The sequence below is a fragment of the Seriola dumerili genome, unplaced genomic scaffold, assembly GCF_002260705.1.
Source record: "Seriola dumerili isolate Sdu_G_001 unplaced genomic scaffold, Sdu_1.0 BDQW01000367.1, whole genome shotgun sequence".
Classification (NCBI taxonomy): domain Eukaryota; kingdom Metazoa; phylum Chordata; class Actinopteri; order Carangiformes; family Carangidae; genus Seriola; species Seriola dumerili.
In genome coordinates, this window is record NW_019174622.1 from 1,221,181 (window position 1) to 1,244,045 (window position 22,865).

At 42.9% G+C, this 22,865-nt stretch overlaps 1 protein-coding gene across 2 annotated transcripts in view; it reads left to right on the top strand.

The window, feature by feature from the left end:
• Positions 1-22,865, top strand: part of zbtb16 (zinc finger and BTB domain containing 16) — a 133,659-nt gene that overhangs the window by 79,167 nt on the left and 31,627 nt on the right. Inside the window, exon 3 of one of the 2 annotated variants that reach the window (XM_022760850.1) lies at positions 4,716-4,802. The exons of the other annotated variant lie outside the window; for it this stretch is intronic. Within the exon in view, the coding sequence (XP_022616571.1) occupies positions 4,716-4,802 (87 nt within the window). The remainder of the gene's footprint in view (positions 1-4,715; positions 4,803-22,865) is intronic. 2 annotated transcript variants of the gene reach the window in all.

The following is a 22,865-nucleotide window of genomic DNA, read 5'->3' on the forward strand; positions in this document are numbered from 1 at the left end:
ACACGTGTCCTGTGACTGGAACAGATGGCTGACTCAAGTGGTTTTTTTTTTGTTGTTGTTTTTTTTAACTGTTATTTTAGACTTTTGTAACTTTCAAGATGTTTCTGACATAAAGCAAAAATCCTTTTAAATTATTTATCATATTAGAAATAATTCCATCATGTTTCATACATCAGATATTGAATAAGCAGCTTTAACTGAGTTTCTATTTGAGAACGCTGTGAAACAACTGTGTTTAAACTCGGAGCACATGACCAGTTTAAACGCTGTTGTTCCCACACACTTAACAGAACCTCTAAACCCACTTAAAAGAACAACAACGATGCTGCAACACCTAAAAAAAAAAAAAAAGAAAAAACCCAAAAAAACAAGTTCATGTAAAGTTACACAATTTGCCTTTTCAGGAAACCAAAGAACCGGATATGAACGTTCTGCTCGCACACTACAGGTACAGTTTACGCTCAGAGCTGCAGTTTAAACTAGGAACCACGAAAACAATGTCCAATCTAGCTTCAAACATGGGCGCAGCAAACTGAGAGGTTAGTGCCTTTAAAAAGTTAACAATGTGGCACCAAATGAAGGAAGGTTTTTCTCTTTATCAGGGGGATGCAGGGCCTGTAAAGACAGATCGAGTTTACAGTACGGGGCCGTTATATTACTTTTTTTGCTGCCGGGCTTTGCAGGAAGTTTACTTGATTGGCAGGGAGCCCTCTCTCTGGGTTGTTCTCTTTTACAGCCCTTTTATGAAATAACTGAGCCACAGTGCACTGCAACAACACTTGTGCAATACCTCAAGAGAGGGAAGCGAAAAGGGAAGTGGCTTCGGTGGCATGTGGCACCTGATCACCACCCCTATCCCTACCTCCCAACATACAAACACATGCACACGCACACACACGCACACACACACACACACACACACGCACACACACAGTCAACTGGTTTGTGAAATTTTTATTATGTCAGCTAAATCTGTGGCAATGTGACACAGGACTCTCGACTAACAGGTTCCACAGGGCAGGTCAACCATTTGGTGATGTGGAGATTCCTTTTTAGTTTGGCTTTGTTTTTTTTTGTAATGTGTGGTGAATAATCCTTATTTACTGCACATTATGTTTGTGTTTTCATTTGTTCCAGTGTTTCCCAGTGAGCGGCAGGGAGTTGCCCCTTTTTTTTTTTTTTTTTATGTTTTATGTGTGTAATTTAAAATCTTTCATAGTGAAACCAGTGTTGAAATAATGTGCCTTGGAGTGTCGTTTTTTTTTTGTGTTGGAAGGAAAACTATTATTTAATAGACACGTGACGAGAGTATCAGCTGATGTTAAGTGAGTCTTCCCCTCTGTCCCGGTTACCCCGTCTTTTCCTAACTAACAAGTTCACCCACTTGCAATCAAAGGGGCCTCAAGATTTATCGCTTTAATTTGGCAGTGAAAATGTCTAATGGCGGCTGTTACCAGGCGGAGGGCCCCTTGTTAGCACTTAGCTGGCTAACTAGAGTGACGGGCATCTGGCTGGGTGGCTGCCTGGCCGTGTGTACCCTGGATTCCTGCGCTCCCACTTTTCCTCCCCCCCCCCATTTGCCCCACGGTGACCTCACACAACTTCATTCTCCTTGAAGCAAGGCACCATGCAGGCATTTCCTGACAATTTATGTCCTTGTGCCACAAGCAGGGGCATGCCCTGCACTAAAATCCTATCCCTGGCCCATTTAGCACACGCCTCTTGGCCTCCCAGAAGACTGTTATAATGTTGCACCACTGTCTGTGAGGCGGAGTCATTACTTGCCAGTGGAAAGCTGATTTACGACTAATCACCTATATTTTACAGTAGTGCAAGCCCACAGACATGCATGTGTTTTTTCTTATCCTCCAGGCAGCCGTCGGTGTTCATTCATTTTTTAAAAACCAGATTAGATGTGCTTAATATGGAAGCCGTTCTCCGGGAACACACACACTCACACCTGGAAGCTGCCCAGTATAATCACAGTTTGATCTGCTGGCTACTGAGGGGGGGGCATGTGGGGCAGCTGGGGGTTAAGTGCCCCACTCAGGGGCACCTCAGTAGTGGCAGTGAAGGAAAGGAAATTGTAAACTGCAACTCACAACTTACTTGTGACATGATGTTCACTGCAATGGATTACACTCAAGTTTCAAGCAAGTTTCAACTGCATTGAAAATTGATTTTAACACATTACAGAAATTAATTTAGTCCTGGAAGGAAAGAAAGAAGAAATCTGCAACATTACAACATGTTTTGGGAAATAATCAGCAGTAACGTAAAGTATGCAGATGTGCATGTAGCAGAGAGAAGAATAGTTTTTATAATTTACTTTGAGCACTGGTAGTCTATGGGATAGCACATGATGGAGTCATGATTGCACTTGCATGGTCATAAAAACCGTCCCGGTAGTTTGCTGCAAGGGGTAATCAATGAGCTCAAATCAATGCATGGAAGGAATCCATTGCAGGTTAGCGGGGCAACTGTAGCACGTAAAAATAATAATTGTAGTCGAGCCAGCAGTGATGAATCAGGGAGTTAAAGAAGCAACAGAGGGACTATGTGATTAATGCAAATGAGGGACATCAGTGGGTGTGTTGGGGGATTCTGTCTACATCTCCACTACATGTCTTGTTCTCCAAAGGTTAAGTGGCTGCTTTTGCCAGCTAATTCGGCCATATGCTCATCTGTGCATTTGACACTGGCGCGCCATACGCTCACACTGCAAATTATGCCTCTTGAATATGCAGCCAATTAAGAGGGACATTGCTCGGCGGCTCAGTCTATTTAGTCTAAAGTTGTTACATGGAAATAAATCTTTTGATATCACAGATGAATCTAGGATGTTCTAGCTTTAAAGGTTGCATTACAGTGGCTTATGATCTTGTCACGCTCACTTGTGCAGCGTACCATCTTTTGCATAACTTGTTGCATAAGCACTCTACTGGCAGGCACACTCTGTCATGTACGGTCCATGTCATTTCTGCTTTTGGTAGGGCTTATTACAGTACAGGCCGTTCCCTAATGTCAGCGCGGTTGCAAAACCACACAAGCCATCTCTCCCTGACTTTTTTTTTTTTTTTTTCTGTCATCTAAGAATCGGCTTCCTGTTTTCATTGTGTTCTGTTTCTCTCTCTGGAGGTGTCGTAACCCAGGAGGCCGTGCCAAGAACAAACCAAGGTCTGGTCGGGAGAGATCACTCTGTGCTTGCACTGGAAACAGACACACAGGCTTGCACACATGCACGCCCATTTCACACGCACACAGTATCCAGATGTTAAATGTGTGTGTGTGTGATTATGTTTGTGTGTGTTTGCGTCTATTTGATGTGTGATGTGTGATGTGTATGGCATGTACAGTTCTTGTTGCCAAGCCATAAAAAGTCATTTGTGTGAGCCTGATCTGATGTGCCCTCTAACGGCACCCTGTGTGTGTGTGTGTGGGTGTGTGTGTGTGTGTGCATGCCAGGCTCCCGCCTCTCCTTTTATTGTTGTACAAGATTGTACACATTCATAAAGTATAGGTGAACATGGCATTCCAGACCGCTGCCCAAGGGCGAACGCACTTGATCTGCCAACATAAACAGAGGCAAAGTGTAATGGAACAAAAATGGAAGAGCACTCAGCAATAACTTAATGGTTTTCAGTCGTGTATATTAAGCTACACCCTAAATATATTTATTTGTCTCTGTAGTTTATATGTGCAGGAAGAATGTTCACTTTTAAAGATCCATTGATCTGGAACTTAGAGAAATTAGACTTACAGACTAATAGAGCTAATAGAGCAGACTAATAGACTAAGCCCCATTCTTCCTGAGTCAGTCACAGGAACTGTCAAAATAATGGACTCTATAATTATTAGTTAGATTTTTTTTGGGGGGCAAATTAGTCTACATCAAGCATGAAGGGGCTCGGGGATGACACCTTCTGCCATTGTTTGGATATTATAAATGAAAAATACGGAGCTGAATCGGACCAATCTGAAGGCTGATAGCTCGACTCATCAAATTATAAAGCTAAATGTAGAATAAATTATATATCACGATGCTCCAATTAATCAGTCAAATGCTGAAAAATATTCATCTGACTTCTAAAAATTGAATGAGTTGAAGATACAGAATCATACTTTTGTTTTGATTTATTGTTTTGTTTGTTGTTCTTTGCATAAATTTGTGATTTGGATCGCCGTGTATTTGTTTTTTAAAGAATTGTGATGAAGCTCGAAGCGTGACATTTTTGTCTCTGATGGACTAAACTTTTGCTTTTGCATTTCTGCCCTGACTTTTCTCGTTACTTCTCTACACTGAGCTTATTTTATTATTGATTTATTGGTTGTCGAGGTTAAAGATTCACGCCTCGAGTTTGTTGTAGCTTCTGTTGAAGGTCGATGAATTTCAAACACTTCCTCCCAGTTCATTGTTTTTGTCTTTTAAAAATTCCAAAACAGGAAAGTTAGAAATATGTGTTATGGTTGTCCTCATTTCAAAATCAAACCATTAAACATTTTAGCTTGAAATGTCAGTGAGTGGATTGACGTGTTTCAGTGTAAAACTACAGTTGACAAAATCTTCACTTTCAGTTCTGTGTGAACATTTATTTTGCCTCCACTTTAGCTTTAACAAACCCTTCTCCTCTCTCCATCTCTTACTGCTTTTCCATGTGACGTACATGTGTGTAAGTGTGTAACAGGCGTCCGCTCTCTTGTGTCTTGTTTTCCAGCTGGTGAGAAGGCCATCGTTTGCGACCAGTGTGGCGCCCAGTTCCAGACAGAGGAATCCCTGGAGGCTCACCGACAGATCCACACCGGTATGAACACACACACACACACACACGCACACACACACACACACAGCCAGACACATCATCCTGACACCGTGGACATAAACAAAAAGATTACGAGCTCCACTGCTGTATCAACATGCTGCTCCACCTGATTTTGTTCTGCACGTACGTAGATCCTGGATTTAAGATGATGACCTTATTTTGACGAGACAAATTATTTAAAAAATAGCAGAGAAAAGGTCAAAGTAGCGAGATGTCTACGTTCTGTAATGAGATCAAATTCAAACTGAGAAAAACTGAGATCACCCCCCCCCCTCCCCCCACCACCACCGCTCTCTGATTCACACTCGCAATGTGTTTGTATATTTTCACAAATCAGCATGCGCGTTGTGGCGTGTTGTTGTTGTTGTTGTTGTGGTGGTGGTTGATGGTGATGGTGGTGGTGCGCTCGTTCAGCCTTCTCTCCCTAACTGGATCCATGGATTGACACATAGATGGATAACATCATCTTGGATTAGTCCCACTCGCCCTAAATCAAGACAGACCCAACAGTAATCAACAAACCGGGAAAGCTTGGCAGGGCGATGTTGTTTATCAGTTCTCGGCTATGAAGATGGGAAAGAGGAGGATGATCTAGGTGCCAAGATGTAAATAGGAAGAAGTAAATCCCCCTTCAACAGATGTGTGATGGCTCAGAACAGTTTCACTGCTGGTGATGAACACTTTAATTTGGGGGGGGGGAGGAACAACGTCTCAAACTTCCCCCCGCTTCGTTATGGAGGTGGTGTGCTTGGGGCGGAGGTATGTGCTGGAGGATTCGCTGTGCATCATGCATGTATGCATGTGTGTGTGTGTGAGTCCTTCCATCCAGAGTTTCTGTCTATTGAACAATCTGGACAATCACAGCAGATTGAGTATAATTATTTCCCAGCATTACCGGCCTCACAGTTAAGTTCTGTACACTACCATACTACTGTTAAAAGGGGGGTTGATGGATAGTGTTGTTCAGTAATGTGTAAATGAATAATTCTAATGGGTAGAGTAGAATTATAACACAATAATAACAAATACAAATAAGCTTTGGCTTCGTGCTCGTATTTTTTTAAATATTGATTTTCAGTCCAGTTCAAATTTTGCTTTAAAGGTGATTCGAGAAGAAAAGCCACAGAATCAGGATTCATCCTCTGGGGAATATTAATGTCCACAGCACGTTTCTTAGTAATCCAGTCATTAGCTTGTGATATTTCTGCATAAACGTGACGTATTGCACTGGGAGTGAGAGTGGAGGAAAGCTCGTGGCGTGTCCAGAATAACAGCGGTTTATCCTCTTGGGTGCAAGATCTCCGGCAGATTTCCTCAAACAAAGTCAGATGAGCGAAGAAGAGAGAGCGCTGCTGAAGCACATCCACACCAGAAAACCCATCCCCGAAATAGCCGCACATCATCATTATCATCATTTGTGTTTTGTCCTTCGTCTGAAGCCGTGACCCTCAGGCTGCCAATATCAGCTCCCATTGGGTGGCTCCACTTTTTCTTTGCAGCTACTCATACCCCCCCCCACACACACACACACACACACACACACACACATTCTTCCTTAACATTTGAGTGGGGAAGGTGGGGCGGTGTTGTCAGGATTTTTATTTTCTTGGGGGGGGTTACTCCTGAGGGGCATGCCCTCAGCCAATCAGCTCACCAGAGGTAGAGAAGGGTTAAATGAGGCTAATGATCCAACAGCCATAACAGCGGAAAGGAGCACTCTAAATATAGGCATTCTAGTCTGGAACGAATGGAAGGGGTTGGGGAGGGGGGAGGTGAGCGGAGCGGGCGTGGGGGGGCGGGCGGTCGGGCAGCAGCCGCAGCAGCCAGGGCCAGACGTGTCTTCCTGCCAGACAACTGGAGCAGCAGCAGCAGCAGTAGCAGTAATAGTATAGTAGTCATCCATGTGTTCAGCCCCTGTGAGGGATCAACGTTTGAAAAATGGGCTCTGGTGAAATATGACAAGGCAGTTTCACAGCACTGTCTGATTCTCACTTTCAGTTTCTCTTTCCTCGTGATATTTATGCCGCAGTTCACCTACATCACGACATTCCCCGGCTCTGGGTTTCAACATTTGACATCCCTATTCTGAAGGCACGGCCCATCGTTTCAGTGTTAACGCCTTGTCATCGCTGCGCCACAAATCAATACACATAATATGTTTCTGTCGGCGTCATTATAGAAGCCCAAGGTCAATTGGCATACCGCTAATTAAGTAACCTATAATTAACATATTCTCGTTGTATTTTTAAATCAATTAATAATCAATATAAGTATCTCTAACAGTCATTTGAATTGTAGTTTTCCACACTGCTCTGGGATCAGCAGAGGTTTTCTTTGTGCTGCAGATCCTGCTCACTTGTGGCAGACAATGTGTTTATTATTGCCTCGTCTGAGTGTGTGTGTGTATGTGTGTGTGTGTGTGTGTGTGTGTGTGTGAGTGTGTGAGAGAGTGAATGAGTGAGTGAGTGAGTGAGTTAGTGTGTGTGTGTGTGTTATTACATATGGTGACATTCAAAGGTTAAGTATTATTCATGCGCCGAGCTCCACAGTGAGTCGACGGTTGATAGCATTTAGCCAATTGGTCTGTTTCCAGCAGGGAATGACTGATGACATGATGATGATGAGAGCTGGAGACGTAAACAAACAAAGTCCCTTCCTGTGTCTCTCACTCTTTTTAACTTTGTGGAGACTTATTATGAACTTGTCTGTTTTCGTCTCCTCTATTGTCCAGTGGGAGCTACTTGTACAACCACGCGTGTGCTAGGTCTTCTGCAGTCAGGCGAGGGGACACACCGCGGGCGCAGCTGCACATCACGCTTCCGTGTACTGCAGGAATCGTACTCAGTTCATTTGACACGTGACGGGCCGATCCCTGCAGCTCCGGCCCCGCTAGGATGTTGCCTTTTTTTTTTTTTTTGAATACCGAATTTTGGAAGTAGCAACTGTGGATCATAGAGAGTTATTGTTGAGGAAGAAAAATATCTTTCTGCCCACTGGGGCACCTTCAAAACTACAGCTAACAGGTCAGTCATGAGAGTGAGTCTGAAACAAAGCTTTCAGGATTTATCCTCCATGTGGAAACTTTACTTTTTCATGGTCCTAAGAGGATGAACGAATGTTTATAATGACCTTGTGGACTTTCTTTATTCAGTGCTTTTTACATCTAAGCCTGAGAAAAGCTCAGAGAAAAGCTTGATTGTTAGTATTTTTTTATGCTACAAAAGCCCCTCTTTTATATCATGGGGTGTAATGAATATGTTTCCTCTTGTGCCTGCTAGCACTGTTTTTTTATTCTATGCTTTAGATATGCCCTTCTTTATGTGTCTAGCAATGTAAATAACGATCTTTCATCAAAATATACAGGGAGAGACGAAACCAAAGAAAGCTGCATACAGAGGCAACAGCAGCTCCACTGGACAGTTGTGTGTTAAATCAGTTTGAGCTGGAAAGCTTAACAAACATGGATTTATTTATACAGAAACGTCTGTGTGTACAGTACCCAAGACGCAAAACATCAGAGAGGGCGTGCGGTGGGAGCAGGGGGTTACTGTTGGCCATCAAAGCCAGATTTGATCTCTGCCTGCCTCTTGGCAGCGCTTCAGCCCTTGGCTAATGTTCTCTGATGACAATATTTGGCCTCTGAAACTGTGGCTGTTTCTTGCCGCTTTGAATGGGAACTATTGTGGCATCTCCTCTGTCGGCCTGATCAGCTGCAGTCTGACTCAACCTCTGTCTCTTTCTCACTTTGTCTGCCTTCTCCTGCTTTTTAACACGACTGCGCATGCTTGGTGTATCACACGCTCCTCTATGTTACTCAGCGGCTCATGTGTGCGGGACGTATAGCGGCTGGTTATCCAAAACCAGCGGACAGTTTTGGAGGCCGCTGAGGCATTCCTGGAGTTGCCGTCATTCCTAACGGACAAGCTCTTTTGCATGGGGGTGGGGGTAAGGGGGGTGGGGGGGGGTTTGACTGGTCAGGATGCCAGGGGAACGAGCAGCAAAACATCATGTGGCTGTTTTTACCCTAGTGAACTCGTGCAAATACACATGCACAAACACTCACTGCAAACTATCCCCTACTTTGGCAGTGTTGTGCAACAAATACACACTCGCATAAAATCCAGGAAACGCTGTATTCAGGAGCCGAAGTCACTTGTGAGTTGCATTACATCTACTCGCAGCTAATTTTTGTCACATATTTCCCCAAATTGGATGGCATCGCATCAGACACCCCCCCACCACCACCACCACCACCACTACCTCCCCCTCTCTAAACTGGGACTCGCCTCAGGGCTTTTGTAAGCAAAGAACACAGTCTGTCTGGCTTTCATGGAGCTCTCATCCTTAAAGAATAACACTGCTGTCATTTAGAATCGTAGCCCATTTAGTACCGTCTCTGTCTCATGTCCTCCAATTGTTATGCAATGTATGCACTGAGACTTCGACTCATTTTAAAAGGCCTAGCCCTGCGCTCACGGCAGCCTTCCCAGGAAACACAACATGTAAGGCCGTGCTTACACAAAGGATTTCCTGGCGGAGGCTTCCATTTCATCATGTGCCTGTCAGGTGATTGACAGATTACTGATATGAAATCACTCCAGACTGCTTTTTTACTTCAAACATATCATCGGGGCAAGTGTTAATGTCAGGAAAGAAAACGTGTAAAAAAAAAATAAATAAATAAAAGGCTAATACCTGCAGTTATTACTAAAAAATGAATAAATAATAAGATTCAGAAATGTTGTACCAGATGTCATGGCCCTGGATGGTCATCTGAATTCAGATTTTTCAGTTTGGTAGCTTCCAAACCAAATAAGAGGCAAAGAACATCGATTTAACATCTAGTGAGTTTGTGTTTTTGTATTTCCTACTGTAATGCATTTTTTGAATTTCTGTATGTATCCAGCAGCAGCAGCGTACAACATTCCTGAAGCAGGACTAATATAATCAAAGGCCGGGGCCGAGCTGGACCTTTTTTGAAGAAATATCAAAAACACCTTAATTAATCTTTAATGTGATTTCACATGATGTAATGCCGGTCCTCAGCAAAATGTCCTCAAATACCAAAGCATGCCAGCGTGCTCAGACTTTCTCTTTAAATCTGAGCGGCATTGTTTCTTTCACAGAGATTTTTTATGTTCAAAATGAAAAATGACATGCCGTACCAACAGGCATGCCTTTCCTCTGGGAGCGCATGCAGGGAAACAGGTCAGTTTTTTTTTCAATGTCAAGCAAAGCATCAAACGTAGCCGTTGTATTTCCAACATTTGGATTTCAATTTGGCTTGAATTTTTTTTTTTTTTTTTTTTTCTTTTTAAACCAAGGACAAAAAAATAAAAAAAAATACTTCAGCACATAATATGACTTCTAGTATTCAAGAGATGCAGTAACATTTAAGGAGTTAGTTATTATTTAATACACAGAATCATAACTGCATTCTGTTTTACAAATCTTTTGGAGATGAGGTTTGCAGAGGAAGAATTAGTCAAACAGTCGTCAGAAGTCTGAGAAGTAATTGTCCAACACTGCTGCACGCTGTCATTTCCTCTTTGTGATATCAACTATAAGACGTTTCCAAAACCGTTTTAATGCTGTTTTTTTTTTTTTTTTTTTTTTTTTTGTTATCCCAAACCATAATATTGTATTGTGAGAGTGTTGTGCTCATTTACACACAGCCACCTCCGACGTGTCATTTTCAGTTTGCATTTCCAGTAAAGCCTCTCCCCGTCGGGCTGTACAAGACTGTTCTGATCTCCGAGCTGCTGTTTTTCTCTCATTCTGTCCTCAGCTCTATACTTCTGCCAGCTATCGTCATCTCTTTTTTTCATTAGATTGTTTTGGTCCCCACCATAATTTATAGCTCTTGTATTTTTATTGGTAAAACCCACCACACTCACATTCCACTTGATTAAACTGGAGCTCGGTGCAGAAAAGCAAAAAGGTCAGAATATGTGCAGAGAAAGTGGCTCATAAACAAAAAAGTAAGCAATAAATTGAAGTTAAAGTAGTTTTTTTTTTTTTTTTTTTTACTCTGCCTGTCTGCAGATTTAAAAAGTGCAGATTTCTGCAGGCTGCATGCATTTTACTGCCAATGCAAACTGTACATGCATGTAAGTGCACACTTTTGTAACTTGCATTGAAATCTGCACATGAATCCGTCAAGCTGTGTATGAGCAGTCGCCTGGTTTTCAACATTAGCTGAGTGGCACTTGAAACGATAGGGGACCGCATCTCCCATGTGACCTGCGTACAAAATGAGTCTGGAGTCCACAGGCTTTGGAAGAATTTGTTGTCCAACTGTTGGTGTTCCTGTTTATACATGAATCATCTCCATGTGCGCGCGCACACACACACACACACACACACACACACACACACACACAGCAGTGCCAGAGAAAATCCACATATAATAGGAGGGGGGAGGCTGCTCTCTTACTCTTCTATTTTTCTTTCTTTCTCTCTTTATCTCCCTCCGTCCTTTTTTAAAGTCTTGTAATACAGGGAAAATATGCAAACCATGGAGTGGCAATAGTGGGTTTAGCCAGTGGGAACACAGCGTGATTCCAGCAGGCCGCGGCCACAGAGTAAACACTTTCTTTTCTCAAGCCAGAAATAGTTTGGCTGGAGAGAGAGAGAGAGAGAGCAGCGGAAAAGGAGGGGAGACAGAAAAGGAGAAAGAGCAAGGGGGGGGGGGAGTCTAACAAGGTTATGATGGTCAGAAAAAAAGCTCTTTTTACTCATATTACTACTTTTCCTTTTGCTTTTTCTACCTTGTAAAGTGTTGACACTGCTAGCTTAGCAATCTGTTACCTCCAATACTAACACACACACACACACACACACAGTCCAGTCATGTCACTCAAGCAAATTAGGCCAATGGCAGCGCTACACAGGGGTCACGTCAAAAGTGCCGATTGTCTCAATCACATTAGTCCAGCACTGGCATCTGTTTAGCATTTAGTTAATTGTGATGTTATTAACTTGTCAGTGAGCATTAGGGCGGCGATAAGCAAAGCAAATATTCTTCCACCCCGGGCAAGCAGCGCTACACATGTGTTGCTGCTACACACACTGAGGCACACACACACACACACACACACACACACACATATATATGGATACACAAGCATACAGCCCCCTGGACGGTGGAAGTGTGAATATGATTCCACTCAGCCCACTGATCCCTCTTAACTCTTGTTAGCTGTTGGAATGAAATTATCACCATAAAGATAAAATAAACACGTTTATGAGTCTCGGCGCAGCGCTTCGCTAAAGGGCAGATGTGCATTAGCATTATGACTTCTGGTCACAAAATGTTAGCATGGTGAGCTTCCTGTCGGTGTCATCTGGTGAGTCAAAATGCTGATTCGCAGCGCGCTCGTTCGTTTCAGCGTCCCACTCATAATTGAGCAAGCTGTCCGTGGACGGCGGCAGATTATCCGTCTGTCTGTCTGTCTGTCTGTCTGTCTGTCTGTCTGCGGCCAGCTGGCCAGGGAACTCACACAGGCCATTTTTGGGTCGCAGTAGGTTATCACGTTCCTTAGTCACGATGCCAAGCAAACGCTGAGACCTACAGACACGTACAGAGACAAACGTATTTGCCTGTTGGCATCAAACAGAGAGTGCATGTTTTTTTTTTTTGTCTGTTTTACTTGTTGCCATCTTCATTTTTTCAGTTCTATTCATCTATGAAATGTAAAAGAAAAAAGCTTCCCAGAGCCCAAAATAAAATCCTCAAATTCTTTCTTGTTTTTTTTTTGTTGTTGTTTTTTTTTTAAGTTTTAAAGTTTTGTAAAAGCAGCAAATTCTCACATTTGAGCAGCTGGAATAAGTGGAGATTTCTGGAGCTATTTTTGCTGCATAATTGACTTGAGCAAGTAATCGATTAATGAGCTCTCTGAGCACCACCTGCAGCTCATACACATTCAGTATCAAAGCATTATATCATAAGAAAAATTCATCAACATAGTGATCCTAGAAAGTGGTTTCCCCTTTCGATATCTAGAGCGATGTGATCAATGATTCTGGCTTTATATTCATACAGATTATTATATCGTATCTACTTCCTGTCGAAAACGTGAGTAAGATGATCGTTTAAAACCCCTCGGTTCCCTTTGCCTCTGTAAACAAATACCTCTTTCTCTTTGCCTCCCTCCATCTCCCCCTCCTTGGCACTCACTCTCACTCACCTTCCAAAATAAGAAGAGTACAAGTGGTCAGAGACACTATCGGTGGCTAAATTAAATCAAGTGGCACTAGCTAGACTACAGTCAGTTCTCCTGCTACTAACCTCCTCCTTCTCCCGCAGCAAACAAATTTTTCCCCAGATAAGATCTAAATGAGTTTTTCCAGGCGGAGGAAGATCCTCCGTTTGGCTGATGGATACTGTGCGGGGCTGCGGTGTGACCAACACCCGGTAGTAATCATCCGCCACGGCCATGAGTGTTATGCACAGCGGCCTATGTGAATAGTGGATGTGTGGTTTGTGTGTAAAAGAGATAAAAATGTGTGAATGAGAGCTGGCACTGCTACGTTCCCCCGCACCCAGCTTCATTCATTGAGAAATACCCAACTGGGCCCCTGCACTGCAGAGCCTCAGTGCCGAGGCTTAGTGTCATGGTGGGCACAGTCGCATTGAGGCACCGCCACAGGAAACCATGGGACAACAGCATGTCAGGGAGGGAGCTAGTATTCTTATAAGGGGGAAATAGGTGGGTGGGATCCAGTAGCAAATTGGGATGTCCGTAGTGTGCAACAGTCTGGCTGCGGGAGAATCCCCACATGGATGGATCATTGTAAACCAGGGACAGCAGCCACACATCTAGAGAGACCAATAAAATGATGTGGTATGGGCAGCAGGAGGGTGGGTTGGGGGTGGGGGTGGGGGGGAGCGGATTATAGACTCCCAGAGGGCTCTGCGATTCACGGGCCATAAAATGGAAGTCAGCAGGACACACTGCAAATCTGGCCAGCCAATATCCACCATCCCTTTCCTCCCTCTTTCGACCCTGAGGATGTGTCTCAGCCGTATGTCACAATGCAACCCCAGCAAGCACGTCCCGTTGTCGGACAATCTTAACTCCCTTGGATGCCGCTTTTCTCCCCCGTTACATTTGCATGTCGGCCGCTGCGGCTTTGTTCAAAATCTGCTTGGTTAAAAAAAAAAAAAAAGGGAAGAAGAAGAAGGAGGAAAAAAAGAAAGAAAGGATAGATAAGGAAAGAGACAGAACAGTGGAAATCAACGAAGGCATTTGCCATTCAGGAAATAAAAAGGCCGCTTTTGTCAGGAGGTTCCCCACTTTCAGATATCCCATCGCATTTTAACCTTGGCGAGGCGAGGACTTTGAATATAAAAGGATTCGCCCAAGAGAGTGAAAGAGAGAAAGAGATGTGGAACAGTGGCCCCGCGTCAACAATAGCCAGGGTTCTTTTGTCCACAGTGTTATTTGAAGTAAATCTCCCTCTGTAATTAGATTGGAGCTGTTTGTGGACATCTTAGGAGAGCGCGTCAGTGTTAAAACAGCAACGCACGAGGGCCCTTTTAATTTACAGTGCAAATACCTTTCGATTAGCGTGGAGAGTGAGGAGGGGGAGCAGGGACTGAGGAGGAGGGACAATGGAGGAGTCTTTCAATCCTTTTCTTTTTGTTGTTGTTGTTTGAGAGCGGGAAGAGGTTCGAGCAGCTCTCCTGTGTTCCTTAATTGTGAAGCAAGGAGATTAGTACGAGTGCTTCCAACCTTTCACCCCAAACAAAGGAACCATCGGATCCAGTTGCCTAGTGACACGGGGGGTTTCACACCGGCAAATTTAGCCGCTGCCTTCGCCACTCCAGCTCTCTTCGTGCAACGTCTTAAGAGAAGGAATGAAATCTCCGGCCTTAGCTCACGCGCCCCATGCAAAACCATTTCTGTTCCCCGTCCGTCTGACAGCGCCCTTAATGGCACCGAGCAGCCACGCTAATGAAAATGGCCGTTCATCCTCACTCCAAGTCTGTCTCTCAGACTCATATAAAAGTTAATGTACCCGTGACAATGACATTCAGAAGACCGTTTAGCTTTGGACAAATGCTGCATTTCTTGGTGGCAAGAGCAGCCGGGCACACAGAAATGTCCTTTTACACTGCGTGCAGCTCAATCAAAGGGCACTTAGCAGTGTCATATTGATTATGGGAGCTTAACCCCCGTCAATCTCTGATGGGTCATTTTGGCAGCCTTCCCATACATGGTTTAATGAATAGAGCCGGCTCAACGGGAAGAAAGGGGTTCCCTCATCTGAGGTTGGTGATGATTTTCTAGCACAAGATGTTTGAAGTGATGTACGCTCATCAGAGGGAGATGGCATGTATGTCTGTATGTATGTATGTATGTATGTATGTTTGTACGTCCGTCTCTCCCTCTGACTTGAGGAAGGAGGAAATTATTTCGACAAAAACAAGCAACCAAATCCTGGACAATCCCAATTATGAAAATGACATTTAGACCTAATTAATTATCACTCCATTTGAATGTGATTTTCGGCTTCCAGTTGATGAGCTGACTTCATCTCTCTGTAAAGGAAATGAGCTACTCACCAGCCGCGCCGTAAGAAGTCAGATTTATAAAAGTTCTTTATTATAGAATTCTAGGTTATGTCTCTGTTGTCCAAAGATTTTACAGAAGTTTTTACAGAAGTCCATAAGAAGTGATGTGAGTTAAATGGGAAGTTCCAGGTGGATTTTAATTGTAATCTTTGTTTGTCCCAGTGGTTTATTTCAGGAAAACTGAGGGAGAAACATTGAGAGAGTTTCCTGTTTGCAGTCATCTTGTAATCTACTGCCCTCTTGTGGCCGCAGTGGGCTATTGTCTCTGGAAGCTAGCTCGACTGCCGGCCATTTTTCGGACGTTTTGCGCTCACGCATGCTGGATAAATCCTGGCATCTTTGACGGATGATGAGATGTAGCTGGCTGTAGTGTGATTGTCAAGCTGCCCTTGACTCAGTTTCCACAGTTCTCAGGTGAAAGCGTTAAGGATTTTATCATTTGAGACGACGTATTGAGCCGAAGTACAGGATTCTGGGATATCACCGGAGTGTGTCATTGTTGATGGTGAATATTTTTGAAGATTAACATAGTGATTTTTGAGATGTTTTTCCTGTATACTGCCGGTGTAGTTGGTGCCAATCTGTACAAGTCACTGCACACCACTGATGTACGTTAGTTACCGTAAGAAAGAAAGTGATTATTGATATTAACGCACATTAATCTCAAACCTTTATAACTCGTGCTTTGGTTTTTCTGAATTAGTGAAGTTCAGTTCCTAAACCTCCCAGGCAGCCATTGCTTCCCATTAATTTCAGTATTACATGAAAATTACTGAAGAAGTCGACTCTGAAAGATCCTCTGCAGGTTTTATTTAGCTCATTATCTACAAATATCATCTGCCGTACAGGCTACCCCCTGTTTTAAATTCAGCTGTAGTGTTTAAACCGGCAGCCATTTTTACACATTAATTTCAGCGCAGAATAAAAATCCGTTTGTAAATATTTTCAAGATGATTCATTACTACACACTTTAAATCATCTGTTTTTACTGCAACTTCATCATCATATCAGCACTGTATCTCATTCAACTTAAAGACGGTCCATGCTGCTTGGTTAAGGTAAAGACACGTGAGATGTGAGTGATCGCAGCTTTAATGGGAACCAGAGGCCGCAAGCGTGTGATTTCACTGCATATAATAATGGTGATTATATAATGAGATAATGATATATCGTTAAAAATAAGCCCAATGTAGCTCAGTGGAGAAGAGAGCGAGTCTTTCCAAAATAACAGTGACTTCACCGTGGCTGATTGTCAGCTACGGAGGAATGAAGTGTCTCACCTCAACAGGCCCGGCTGAATGTGGCTGTTGAGGACCAGTGCGGTGACATGAGGCAGCTGCTGTACTTTTCAGCCTGGGAGGGACCGAAGAAAGGAGGGAGTCATTGAGTTTGGGTTTGTCTTGGAGGTGGCCTGCCAGGACAATACTCCAAAAAGGAACTCAAGTGGGACCTATTACACCCCACCGAGGGCAGACTCTTATCAGTTAATAGCAGGTTTCCCTCTGAGAGCAGATTGTTTTGATAGATGGCACCTGGTCAGGCCTTTTTGCAACCAGCCACAGAAAGAAAACACTAGTGAATGCTTGATAAGCTCTGGTGGGAAAATAAAGAAATAAAAACGGAGCATCTGCGAGTGTTAATTTGTACATGGAATCAAGAGTATAAGAACACATATGTTTGATGTTTGCCAACTGTTTGTGTCACTGTGCTCTCTCGTGTTTCACTCGGGTCTTTCATTGTTTTGCTCGTAGTAACAAAGAGGACTGTGCGTGTTTGCTCAGGTGTGGTGCTGGGAATGAATCAGCACTTCATTCTTGTCACAAATTATTCATTTTACGCGCTCTATTTGGAGAGACCGCTGCGACCTGGAATGCTTTCATCTCAGACGCTGTTGACTTCGGCATCCTGTGCTTCACATCAATCAGTTGTCTTTTTTTTATTTTTTTATCATAATTTCCAGTCTCGTATTGAGTAACAAAGGCTATACAGACGAAATGACCTACAAAGTCTCTGCTGCTATTTACAACCGCTGCTGCTGCTGCTGCTGCTGCTGCTGCTGCTCGGAGCTGCCATAATCAGAGAGGAAGATGAGTTAATGTGGAGTCTGAAAGCTGCTGCCATGAAACAAAGCTTTTCCAATAACAAGTGAAAACTCTACTTCAACTGTTCAACAAATCATTTCCAATTAACTGACAGATGTAATAAAACACTGCTGCTGCTGGATATTCTTTGGCAAAGAAAATGCCTGTGATTTAGACATATGATCGGGCTATTTAACCGTCTCAAACCACATGATGTGTTATTAACGGACGCGGTCATCTTGGTATCAGATTAAAGTTTAAACAAATATCTCGCAGGTCATTTATAATTATTGTCTATTTGGTTCTGTCCGGAACCGGTTCAACAAGTTCCCCGACTCTTATCTGACTGAAGAGTCTTTGTTTATTGTCTGACCTGCCTGTGATTTAAGGCTCAAGACCTCAGAGAACCAGAATTTAATCTTTTCCATCGATGGAAAGAGGCCGGTGTCAAGTCTTGATGTCACAATAGCGCAGCGTGTAAAGTCAGTGTTGCTATCATCGTTTCTAATCAACACTATGAGAATCTTGGCTGAAGCAGGTGAGCGTTGAATGCATAAAAGCTGGTGTTGAATATTAATGGTTTCATATAATGAATAGAATGAAAAAAGCTGAGTATTAGTCATGCATATTAAAGAAAAGAATGAAATGCAAAGTTGTGTCTTTGTGGAAAAGCCGGAGCTTTAAAAACACTTGATCCTTGGGTATAACAATATTTCCTCGGTGATGCCAGCGAGTCGGTGATCACTTTGCACCTTTCCTTATTGTCTTTTGCTGCCTTTCATTCCCGCTCTCTCGGTTCCAGTATGTAAATGTTCTCGTGAAAATTAATTTAGCATTTAATTATGTATTTATTCACAAGCAAATATGCCTAAAGTCTCCGTGGTGTCAGCAACACGCTCGTAAGTCAGCGGCCAGCTGTTGGCTGTATACTGACCTTGACTAACTTTTACTGCTCAGGAGTAATAGTATCATTTAATAGGAAAATCAGAAGTCAGAAGTCCCCTGTGCAGCAGTGTAATTCAGCCGGGCAGTGGTCAGACAGTGGAGAGAAACTTCATGATATTTATTTTAATATTCTTTAGCGAGAGGACAGAAATCAAGTCAAGCATCTTTAATTGTATAGTCAATGTACAGTTTCATCCAGAAACTTTACAATAAATCACAATAAATATTCAAATAAAGTAAGTATGTAATCCAAGATTCAGATCTTTCATCAACTAGAGAGGTGTTTACTGAAAACTAGAAAGTAAGAAACGTTTTTCTGCTTTGATTAAAAAGGAAAATCAGTAAAAAAAAAAAATTTTTTAAAAAGCAAAATGATGAGCTTTATTTTTCGTGCCAACGTGATGAAGAGGTTCAACCATCGTTGGGACGTGTTTGCTGCAGGCTGTTCTGGATTAGTGGATTTTTTAAAATATATATTATTAAAATTGAATTTGGGCAGAAAGGGTGAAGTTAAATAATTTAATGGAACAAGTTTTGTTTTTGTTTTTTTTTGTTGTTTTTCTTAAAGACAAATCTTGACCTGTTCTCCTTTTATTTCTGAACCCCCCCCCACCCCCCCAGCCCCCCACCCTTTGGCCAAAAAGGAAAAAAGTTTCCTCCCAAGGAATGTTTGGGGGTGGGTCCGGTGGTCGGACTGCAGTGTCCTCTTACAGTCCGGCTGACCAGCAGCCTCTGGGAGGTGATTGATTGGTTGGAGCTGGGGCCATCGAGGACCCTTTCTTCAGCTTTAGAGGTCAGGGGTCACCTCTTCTGCAAATCTGCTTCCTTTTGTACAGTCGCAACACCAGGAGAGCAGTGTCACATCACCCCCTCTCTCTCCCTCCCCCCCCCTCTCCCCGTCATCCCTCCTACCTCTTGTCTTCACCCTGGGAAAATGGGGGAGGCGTCAATTAAATCTTTTCTCTCTTTCGCTTCAGTTCCCTCTGTCTTCTGAAGTTGCTAAGCAAATTCTTTAGGTTTAAATGCAAAGAGGCGCTCAGGGCAAAGCCGCGGTGCTGTTAAAAAGGGTGTGTTAAGGTTTCCTCAGAATAAAACTAATGATAATGGAGCATGCAAGCTGTTGTAGAAACACTCCTTAATGGATTACTTAAGCAAGCAATTAGCAGTATACTAAACAGCCAGATATCAGCATCTGAATGGTTTAAAATATGTGTCAGTTGTAATGATGCTATGTGGCAATTACTCTTGTTAATAGATTGATGTGAAAGTGGTTGGACTGAGGCACTGATATAATGCAACCCAAAAAAAAAAAAAAAAGAAGGCTTCTTCAGCTCTCTCTGGGTTTTTTTTTTTTTTTTTTTTTTTTCTTAAACTAGATTCTGGAAAGGTTTTGTTGTGTTGTATAATCTTCTTCCCCCACACAATCGAAAAGCCAAAACCAAAATCTAAAACGGTTGATTTAAGATCCTTGATGGGGAGGAGAAGCGGAGGGAAGAGGGAAGGGTTTGGGCTTCGTGGCCATCCTTAAGCACCAGAGAGAAGAGAGAGAGAGAGAGAGAGAGAAAGAGAGAGAGAAGCCCTGCAATGTAATCCTTTGATATGTTGTCGGTCCGAAGGGTTTGCTGAGGGATAACATTGCAATTCAGAAAATGCGGCTGGTCCCTGGCCCTCAGGGGCCAAGCCTTTGTGGTCACAGGACCAGGATTACACTTTAACCCCCACCACCACAAGCAACCGGCTCCCCCAGCCCCCCTGGCTAAGGCCTGGGGTCAGGTGAAAGGCCAGGAATCTTAAACAGGGTAGAAAAGGAGGGAAAAGAAGAAGAGAAAGTCCATCCTTTAAACATACCGAGATGCAGTCCTGGGTTTCATTTGGATTCCACCACTAAAGACCGAGTTTGTGTTTTGTTCCTCTCCATTAAATACATGCAAGGTATTTACATCTGCAGTCAAGTAAATATAAAGACGTAGGTTTGGTTTGAACTTCTGATGATAGACCAGACTCCAGCAGCGCAGACACAAATCATGGGTTGAGAATGTGAGCTTTTTTCAAAATGAATGTCTAATGAAAACATAAGGAGTAAGGTATGATTTCATTTAAAAAAAAATGCATGAATTAGTTTCATCATCCATTAAAAACAAGGATGAATCCGTAGTTTTATCCTCAGGACAAATGTTGCTGTTTCAGATGGAGTTTGGCGTGAAGTTGTCACTGCGTGTCCAGATACTGTTCATGGACAAAGCGAGTTGGAAGATCACGTCTCTGTCTCCTCTTTTGGAGTGAACAAAATCTTCATCTTGGCATCTGCGTAACAGCCTTTTGTCATGATTCTGCCACGTCCATCACTAACTCTGCAGGTCACGTGCTCCACCCTGGAGAAGTGTGGGAAACGCACGAAGGAGAAACTGAACGTAGTTACTGTAAGCGTTTTGATTTTAAATGTAAAGGAGGGGAAACAGCGGAGGACGACGTTCATCATTTCTGTCGACAATACGTGATCGGTGTTTTTCTGCGCAGTTGCAAGTCGGCCCATAGTGGCTGCACGGTACCGCTCGAAGAACTGCTGGTTCTGTTTTCTGTGTGGCCACCCAAGTGTGTGAAGCGCAGGTTGTGCTTGTGTCTGTTGTGTGTCAGTGTGTCAGTATGTGTGTGTGTGTGTGTGTGTCAGCTTGTTTGCAGTGCCAGATGTACTGAGGAAACGATGGGGTCAAGGTGGGAGAATTCCCCCACCACCATCACCATCACCCGCCTCCAAAAAGAAGTGTGGATTTATAGCAGCAAGTCTGGGTCAGAGAAGCTAGTGGTCTCTCCCTCCCACACTATAATTTCCTGGGTTCTGTCCACGGAGAAATACGGCCTGCAGACAGAGAGGCAGAGGAAGAGAGCTAAAGATAGAGACGATGGGGCAGACGCAAAGTGGGCAAGAGATGTAGATGAGGGAGACACGGCGGGAAGATGTCAATAAAGTTACTCACCGTTTTTCTAATTCTCCACCTTTTATTTTTTTTTACATTAAACACACATCTCACAATGTCTTTCATTAAGAGTCTTAACGATTCTTAATGACACTCAAGGAACAAATAAAAGGCTCATCAAAGAATCTTTCTGCTCCAGGAGGTAAATGATAAGACTGCCAGTGTTCGGTTTTTATTATTGTCAACCAGTGAATTGATCCAGCTAATAACTATTATCTGTGTCCAGGTATTTCAGGAAATTGAAGCGACTCTTTTTCTTTCTTTTTTTTTTTTATTAATCAAACTATATATTTGTGATGTGCTTTTTGAAGATTTCCTTCAGGAGGAATTGAATGAGCCCAGACACAGACAGGACAGGGAAGTTATTAAGAATCGAGAGATACATTTTAAAACATTGTTGCTTTTCGGTCTTTTCATGAGATTTGTTGACAATAGGAAAAATACTATGATAATGACGTGCGTATCTTATTTAGCGGTGCGGACTCTATTGCGTGGTTCTGCCTGAAATGGTTCACTATATCTGGGGGTTCCTCCAGTTGGGTTCTGTCATTTTGAAGGCTTCCTCTTGCAGGATTTCTTCAGTGAACTCAGTCATTTAGGGTCAGTGAAGGTTTTTCTGTGAATCCTGTTGAATTTTAATCTTTAGCCGAATTTCAGGATATCAGATTCTTTTGTTTGCTGACGTTTTTGTTTGAATACGTGGAAAAATACTTCAGTGTTAATGGGTATACGACTGTTCTTTTACTCTGCAGCTCATTGTAAAGTGTGTGTGTGTGTGTGTGTGTGTGTGTGTGATTACAAGCCTGATTACAACATTCTTGAGAATAGCAGGCCTATGCCTTTTGCACAGTTTGAGTCATTCCTCTCTTGTTAATTGCTTGTTGGTCAAGTATGTTTCTACAACCCCGATTTCAGTTCCTTACTTCTCTTTCTTTCATTAATATTTGCTGCCTCCATGGCCCAGTTTTATTTTGCGTTTTATGACCGACAGTCTAAAATTAACTCGTAAAATCCCACTTTTATATAAATAAAAATCTCACGCAGGAATAAGTTTGAACTCTTTTTGATTCAAATCTGTCCTTAAAAAGAATTTTCCGTCATGAAATCATTTCCTTGGTAGTCATGTGCCTCGTACGGTCTTGTTCCGAGATATTAATTTCCAGAAAAATCTTTAAAGGAGACAAAATGTACTGGGAATAAGTGGATTTATCTCCCTGCACCAGCAGCTGAAAAAGTCCTCCAGGCTCATTTTCGACCAGTGTAATGCATCTCAGGTGTATACCTGAATTTAATAAGACTTTTCCTTCTCATGTTGTGTCCGTGTTACAGCGGCATGTTAGAGAAACTGCATTTACCCTCAGTGACCCCGCTGCTCCATAACAAACACCTGACCCTCTAAAATACTTTCTAATCTCCATTCTCAGCCATTAACTGTCTCAGCGGTGGACACCGAGACTGTTAAGTC